This window comes from Fukomys damarensis, unplaced genomic scaffold, assembly GCF_012274545.1.
Source record: "Fukomys damarensis isolate Sample0158 unplaced genomic scaffold, DMR_v1.0_HiC HiC_scaffold_23, whole genome shotgun sequence".
Lineage (NCBI taxonomy): Eukaryota > Metazoa > Chordata > Mammalia > Rodentia > Bathyergidae > Fukomys > Fukomys damarensis.
Window position 1 is genome coordinate 60,480,586 of NW_022900935.1, and position 8,239 is coordinate 60,488,824.

At 44.3% G+C, this 8,239-nt stretch overlaps 2 protein-coding genes across 2 annotated transcripts in view; one reads left to right on the forward strand and one right to left on the reverse strand.

The window, feature by feature from the left end:
• The first annotated feature begins 1,864 nt into the window (after positions 1-1,864).
• On the forward strand, positions 1,865-5,604 carry Mettl23 (methyltransferase like 23). The gene is made up of 4 exons (XM_033767277.1): positions 1,865-2,051; positions 4,518-4,755; positions 4,842-4,926; positions 5,255-5,604. The coding sequence occupies exons 1-4, from the start codon at positions 1,968-1,970 to the stop codon at positions 5,415-5,417; spliced, it is 570 nt and encodes a 189-aa protein (XP_033623168.1). The 5' UTR covers positions 1,865-1,967; the 3' UTR covers positions 5,418-5,604.
• A 378-nt stretch (positions 5,605-5,982) lies between these two features.
• Srsf2 (serine and arginine rich splicing factor 2) overlaps positions 5,983-8,239 on the reverse strand; it is a 2,956-nt gene continuing 699 nt past the window's right edge. Inside the window, exons 2-4 of the mRNA XM_033767428.1 lie at positions 7,942-8,238; positions 6,839-7,668; positions 5,983-6,338 (exon numbers count right to left, since the gene is read on the reverse strand). Of these exons, the coding sequence (XP_033623319.1) occupies positions 7,949-8,238 (290 nt within the window). The 3' untranslated portion in view covers positions 5,983-6,338; positions 6,839-7,668; positions 7,942-7,948. The remainder of the gene's footprint in view (positions 6,339-6,838; positions 7,669-7,941; position 8,239) is intronic.

The window sequence follows — 8,239 nt, forward strand, 5'->3', positions numbered from 1 at the left end:
GCGGCCCTGGCCGCGAAGCCAGCCTGTGCCCTGTGCGGCTCTCGGCTGACCCAGGCCGGGTAGCGCAGCGGGTGGGGCCCTCAGCCAAAGGTTTGGTCTGGAGCCCTTTGGCGGGTTAGATGTCTCCGTAGGACGCCCGGGTACCGAGCTGGGAAGGAGTCTTCGCTCCGAATGTGTTTTCTGTCGGCAAAGTGGCGTCCCTGACCCCTAATACTTTGTTGGAAGGCTTCGCGTTTCATCCTGTCCCTGGCTGCCTCTCTTTTTTCGGTTTTGAGGGTGGTAGCAGAGACTTAAGCATTTAAAGCAAGAGCTCTGTCTCTGAGCAGCCCAGCCCATACTTCTCTCGGAGCCCGAGTAAAATTCTTGGGTTGATTCTGGCTCTTTTCTGCCAGAGCTTTCTGCGTTCGGTTTTTCAAGAGGTAGAACCAGCCTGAGAAGGTTAAAAGGCTGGAGTAGAACTCACTTCTGTAGTCTCCGAGTAGCTTCACATCAAAATACTCTTGAATCTCTACATTTAGGGGGTTGAAGATTTTCTCCTTAAGTAGGGCCCCGTATTTTACTGCTCAAATCTGCACAGCTGTCCTCTGGTTAGACGTCCTTCATTAGGTATTGTACTCCAGCCCCCACATGTAATCCCTAGCTTGTTGCCCCGGCCTCCATACTGGGGAAGGGGCCTTGGGACTGCGCTATATCCCCAGCCCTTTATTTTTTGGGACAGGAGGACCTCACCAAATTGCCCAGGTTGGGCCTATATATTTGTGGTCCTCCTGCCTCAGCCTCCCGGAGTGCTGAGATTGCAGGTGTGTGCCAAGTTCAGTTGTGGGCACTGCTTCTGAGTGTTCTGAATGATTGAGCTTGGATCCCTGGTTCCTTCTCCACCTTTGATACGTTCCCCCTTGTAGCCTTTTCTGCCACCGCCCTAGGAGCACCCTCTGCTCCCGAGGACAAAGAGTTTTGCAATTTTATTGCTATTGATGGGTGCTTTGTGCCTCGCACTGAAGTACCCTTTATCACTCGATGGAGACAGTATCTTGCAGTTGAGGAAACCAAAGCACTGACTGGTTATGAAACTCATGAGGTCAAGCAGCTAGTAATAAATTAGACTGAGTTTGGACCCAGGTAGGCTCATTCTGGATTGTGAGCTGTTACCTTGTCTCTAAATGACAGGTGCTAATGACTAGCCTCCCAAAGGCCTTGAGAGTGTCTTCCTTCCTGCCCGGAGCCCAGCTTCACTCACACCTCTCCCAGGGTGTCTTCCTAGGCCTCTTGCCCACTCCTTGCCATTGGGTACCTTGCAAGTTGCACTTGTTCGAGTAAATTCTGAGCTAATTACTGCGGCCAATAAGATCCACGGGCCAGGCCCCTGCCTTAGCTCTTCAGAACGATCCCATAACCACGCGGGGGGGCTGTTTGGTCCAGCCAAGGAGCCTCTGAATCGCTCCAGCTACAGCAGTTATCTTGTGACTGCCCCACCCTACCCCATTATGTTCTTAACCCTATTTTACTATTTGTATCACTTCACCACTAATCAGAGCTCTATTATTTGCTTGTTTGTCCTTTTTCTCCAGATGTACAGTCTATGTCCTCAGCATAAGAAGGGCTCTTGCTTCTTAGGCACCGTTTAAATGCTTGTGGAATCCACTGGGAGCTGTTCCATGTTTTGTCACCTTGCTTTGCAGGATCGTCATTTTTATAATGGATGCCATTGCCTGAGACTGATTACTGTACAAACACTGGTTTCCAGCAGGGTTTTACAGCATCTATAGAAAACATTCTTTTTTTTTTTTGAGACAGGGTCTCATACGTAGTTGAGCTTGACCTGGAACTCACTGTGTAGTCCAGGTTGGTCTTGAACCCACAGCGATCCTCCTGCCTCAGCCTCCTGAGTGCTGGGATTACAGGTGTTATGCCACCACGCCCAGCCTTATACAAAACATTCTTTCCAGGTCCTGCACCACCACTATGGAATGTACATTTGGCCTTGTGCTGTGGTCCTAGCCCAGTACCTCTGGTTTCATAGAAGAGCTCTGCCGGGCAAGGCCATTTTAGAGGTATGAGGGTCCATTTCTGGAATACTGGGTATGTTCAGGGTTGAACCTTGATGCTAGTTACCAGCTCTGTTATTGGTAAAGTAGATGGGTTAGCCACTTGAAAGGTCTGTGAGCTAAAGAAAGCTCTTTTATATTTTTGTTAAAAAAAGAAAAAAACTGATAGACCAGGAAATGGCTCACAAAGCTTAAAATAATTAACTAGACTTTTGACAGTTTGATGACTCCTAAAGTTAGTCTGGGCACTGGCAGCAGTCTTTGCTGACCTTTCCAAAGATGATTGATGGGTCACCCAAGTGCTTCTCACAATTAGGCTGCTATATGTAATAAAATACCATAAATTAGGTGGCTTATTAACAAATTTCATGGGTTCTCTGGAGGCTTGGGAAGTCCAAGGTCAAGACCAAGCTTCTGGCTTACAAAACTGAGCCTTGGATTCACCTTGAGACTGTACTCTTAAGTGAGATAAATCAGATGGACACATTTAAATACCATGTTGTTTCTCTGATGTGAGACACCAAAAGTGGAAATAAGAATAAATAAAATGTATTTTTTTGTTTTCTTTTTTTTTTTTTTTTTTGAGACAGGGTCTCACTAGCCCGGGCTGGTCTTGAACTCACAGTGATCCTCCTGCCTCAGCCTCCCAAGTGCTGGGATTACAGGCGTGCACCACCACCCCTGGCTCAGCCTGGGCAATCTAGAGACTTAGTAAGACCTTGTTTCAAAATTTAAATAAATAAATAAATAAATAAGGCTGGGGATGTAGCTCAGTGTGAAAGCCCTGAGTTCAGTCCCAAGTGCCACCATGCCCAATGCTAGAACTAAAATGTATAATAGATGGGGGAAATGGAAAGCGGAATGTTCAAGGGAACAGGGAGCGGGGAGGAAGGAAAGGACATGAAGAAAATAGAAGGAAAAAATGGAAACAAAGCTTTTGTATATAGGGTGGGGGAAGGAGGCATGGGATGTATGTTGTATAGGTGCAAATTCCCTATGATGAGTGTTATTGTATCTAAAATGTACCAATAAATGTTTTGCTTCAAAAAATTTTCCTAAAAAAAAAAGTTCACCTTCTGTGTCCAAGGAAACTCTCCAGGGCCTTTGTTTGTTTTGAGACAGGTCTTGGCCATGCACTCACGGCAATCCTCCTCCTGCCTTAGCTTCTCAAGTCTGGGATAATAGGTGTGTGCCACTGCCTGGCTTCCACAGCCTCTTTTTTGGTGGAGGGAGCTGTAGCGGGCTGCACTGAGGATTGAACTCGGGACCTTGTGCTTGCAAGGCAGGCACAGTGCCACTGAGCTAAATCCCCAGCCCCTGGAAGCCTCTTTTAGGGTCACTAATCCTAAAGAGCACAGCCTTCATGAGCACCTCCTAGAGGCCCTACATCACAGTGGTATTTAGGTGGGCACAAAACATTGCCCATAAGCATAGCCTTTTATGTTTCGTGAAATGCTGGTATTAACTTTAAAATACATCCCTCTGGGCTGGGGATGTAGCTCAATGGTGCCATCCCTGCCTGCCTCGCAAGTGCAGGGTCCTGAGTTCAATCCCAGGTACTGCCGTAGGTGAGCAGGAATCCCTCTGCCATGCATGGGGTGGTACATGCCTGGAATCCCAGCACTCGGAGGCTGGGGCAGGAGGATCACCAGGCGTTTGAGGCCAGCCTGGGCTACGTTGTGAGTTCAAGACCAGCCTGAACTACGTAGCTGAAAAACCAAAAACAAAATCCCTTTATAATTTCCTCACCACTCCACCTTGCTTGGGTTTGCTGAAGGCTTGGAAAAACCTTACCTGTTTCTACAAATGGTAAGACTTTCATGCTAGTTTTTGGCTTAAATATCCGTTAATACATTCAGAAAGTTTCTATGCCCATCTTTAAACTAGAAAACAGCAACCTTGTTGAGTGTGCCTGTGACCAAATTTCTATTATCCGTTAGTGTTTACAAAATTACCTTTCAAGATGCAGCTGGACAGTCCCCTTTAGTAGGAGGCTGTTGTAGATCCATGTTTAGCTACAGAAAAGCAATTAACTTTGGGACAACCACAGTTAGCTAGCTATACCTGCGAGTTACCACTGCTGGCACCCTCTGAAATTGGTGGCTTTTCCAGCATGCTAATAAGAGGGCTGAAAACCACATTCCTTGTGCCTTGTAATTGAACTGCCCATGACACATTAAGTTGGAAGCAAAGCCTTTCAGTATCAAAATGGGAACTGGTATAACTTATTTCCACTCCTGGACCCAGTAATTAATCAGGAAGGAATTCACTTTTGCCTGACAAATATAAAGCCTAAGCTTCTTGGAAACAGGACAAACCTGACTCATTCAGTTCCTCACACCTTTCAGGATGTCTCCCTAGGACTACTTGCCATTAGTATGCCTTCCAAGTTACACTTGTTAAAGAATGTATCTAAAACCAAGTTCTTTGCCATTCCAAGTGATTTTTGAATACTTTCACATTTTTTATTAGATTGGAGCAGGAGTGAGCCTTCCAGGAATCTTGGCTGCAAAATGTGGTGCTGAAGTGATACTGTCAGACAGTTCAGAGCTGCCTCACTGTCTAGAAATCTGTCGGCAAAGCTGCCAGATGAATAACCTTCCACAGGTGGATGTTATAGGGCTGACTTGGGGTCACATATCTCAGGGTCTTTTGACTCTACCACCACAAGATATTATTCTTGCATCTGATGTGTTCTTTGAACCAGAAGGTAAACAATTTTTGCTCACTATTAAAGAGTCTGGCCAGCAATACTATAGAATAAATCCCATTTAAAGAAATGCCTTTTCTCCCTAGATTTTGAAGACATTTTAAGCACAGTGTACTTTTTGATGCAGAAGAACCCCAAGGTTCAACTGTGGTCTACTTATCAGGTTAGAAGGTATGAGTAATTTTGATTTACTTAAAATCTCATTAAAAGTGCTGGGCATGGTGGCACACACCTGCAATCCCAGCACTCGGGAGGCAGAGGCAGGAGGATTGCATTGAGTTCAAGACCAGCCTGGGCTACATAGTGAGTTCCAGGTCAGTCTCAACTACACAGAAAGACCGTCTCAAAACAAAAACAGGGCTGGGGATTTAGCTCAGTGATTCGGGGGCCTGCCTTGCAAGCACAAGAACCCGAGTTCAATCCCCAGTACCAAAAAAAACAAAAACAAAATTTAAAGGGCAGAACCAAAGAGGTGTAAGTTTGAACATTTTTTTTAAAGTGCCGACTGGTCCCTTGAAGCTCTGCTGTACAAGTGGGATATGAACTGTGTCCATATTCCTCTGGAGTCTTTTGATGCGGATAAAGAAGATATAGCAGAATCTGCTCTTCCAGGAAGACATACTGTTGAAATGCTAGTCATCTCCTTTGGAAAGGGTCTCTGAATTATACCCATAAGCTGTTATGGACAATGTTGATACCAGGATCAGACCGCTCCCAACTTCCCAGGAAAATGAGATAAGCTTGAAGACGGACAGATCTGCTGGTCGTAGACTGTATGACAAGATGCTAATGGGTAACATCAACCATACAAACAATTAAAGCACAATGTGATGAGTAAGGACTTGGATTGTTCTTAATTAAGCATAAATTAGGTTGAAAAGGGGTACTTACAAGTGCTACCTCGAGGCCATGGTATTAGGGGCTCAGCTGGCACATCTAATGTAGGAGAAACAGTACTACTACTTCGTTGTTGTCTATGCTGTATAGCAACAGTGGCAAACCTATGGCATGTGTGCTGCAGCAGGCTGGCTGTATCACTGAAAGCTCTGAGGTTCACCACCACTGTTACATAGGCAAGTGACACTCCAGACATCTGCACAGGTCTTTCAAATAAATGGCAAAAGAGACCAAGGCATTCTAAGAGTTAACACCAAGAAAACATTTTTAATTAAACTACAGAAACAATGGTTATAGTACAGAATATTCATAAGCAAAGATACACCATGTTTTAAGTACTTACAAAGTTACAAACCATTTGTTTCCTTAAAACATTTTCCATATTTTAAGTTCGTACATGAAGATGATCAGATTTACCATTTTGGGGGAGGAGTAGGGGAAAAAAGGTGTATTTATCATCAGCTAGATGTGCTCACTGTATGCTCCGTTATTTATATGCAAGGCCCGGGTGACTGGAAGTGCAGTTGACAGGCATTTTAATAAACTGGACAGCCATTTGTTTCTGCACGACAAGGCATCTTTACACAGGAGCAATCGGGAGAAAACAGGAAACAGCCAAGCACTCTGCACTGCAACACGCCACCTTAACAGCTAACCAGCATTACTCAACTGCTACACAACTGCGCCTAGTGCACAAAAATACATAAGAGAAGAGATTAGAATTGTGTTTGGTAAACAATCCTTTCAAAAAATCAAGTCTTTTCACCTGAAAAGTCTTTATACAAATTTGGGTTCAGATTACCATTTAGGCCTGAAGGTAAATAACATATAAACAAATTTACACCAACTTTTGTAGGTTTTTAATTTTAAGGAATGAAGGCAATGTTGAGTCAATCTCTTGACAGCTTTAGGCTGTGTGTAATGGCTGCACTCGTTTCCTTAAAAGTCAGGAGGCCACAAATTAGGTTATCAATCTGTTTAATTTCAAACAAAAAAAGTCAGCACTATATAAACAAAATGAAATTTTACCTCAAATATCCAATCCAATAATGAAATCTGAAGTCGTTCACCTCACTAAATTACAAGAAATTTGAATAACAGCAACAAAATGGCACATAAAATGAAGTTTGCCACCTGAGGCAAAGTTTAAAACAAGTAAAAAGTTAGACAAATGTTACAAAATAACCTTTTCAATAGCCAGTTGCTTGTTCCAAAGACTCTTCGATGGACCGATGGACTGAGTTCGTGGTCCTTTTTCCCAAAGTCCTCTGTTATGCTGCTTGCCGATATATCTAGGTTTGAAAAGAAAAAAGTTCAGCTTACTTTCCCTTATTAAAAAGGTACCAAAGTGCACATGGTTTCAGTTTTCTGGTATGTACTAAGGCTCTGGTGAAACAAATAGGTTACAGTAAGGTTCCACCCAGCCATTAAGAGATTTTTAAAGGCCCAATTAGGAAATTTTCAAAATCAGTATTTACAAGTTCGAATTTATTATTTCTTGGCCAAATAACCAAAGTGAAAAAAAGGTAAGGTGGGGAAGGGGGGGAAAAGAAAAAATGGGGAAAAGGGCTGTATCCAAACAAAAGCGACATGAAATCTTATTACATTTTAAGAAATCCTTTTCAAATGAAGTATTTGACAATCGAGAATGTTTTCATCCGAGCTACTTAGGGCCCTTTCCTTTTAAAAAATAGGACCAAACAATTTGAGAGTTAAAGACACACTATCCTTTCCCCACCCAGTGCAGTACCTGTAAACTTTCTTTCTTTTGGGGTTCCAAAAGTTCATTGCTTCTTAATTGCAATTCCTTTGCCACATCCATTAGAATAGGAAGTCCCAGTCAGTACAACAATAGTTGAACTGATCGTTTTTCTCTACCAGGATAGTGCATCTTTAACGTTTAAAGACAAACCTGCTCCAATACACGCCCACAGAAACTGGTCCCTGGAGGATCAGCCAAATCAGTTAAAATCTGCAATACTGGCCAATATTCTTTTATCAAACAGGAGACCGCAGCTTTAAAGGGGGAAAATGCAGACGTTGGATAAAAACAGCAAGAAATAATCATTTTCATTAATAGGTCTCAAAACAGTTTACGAAACAGCCATTACTATCTAAGCTTAATACACATCCTTTCTGCAGACCCCTCTCTTCAGTTTTACTCCCAAAGCCGAGTAACTTCAGAGCAGCGCTCCTAACACCAGGAGTCACTTTATACTAGTTTGGCTAAGACCTACTCCAAACCCCATTTACGAGTCAAGGCTGCGCCTCGGAGCCCGCGGACATTACCATTTTCTTACGAGGACACCGCTCCTTCCTCTTCTGGAGACTTGGGGGGGCTCTTGGATCGCGACCTGGACTTCGATTCTCTCTTGGACACGGGGGGAGGACTCCTGGACCGCGACCGGGATCTGGACCGCGACCGAGATCTGGACACCGACGAGGACTTGGACTTGGACCTTCGCGCAGATCTGGACTTGGAGGTCGATCGCGAGCGAGAGCGAGTGCGGGATCGAGACTTGGAGCGGCTGTAGCGAGAGCGGCTGCGGGAGCGGGAGCGGCTCCGACTCCGGGATCGGCTGCGGCG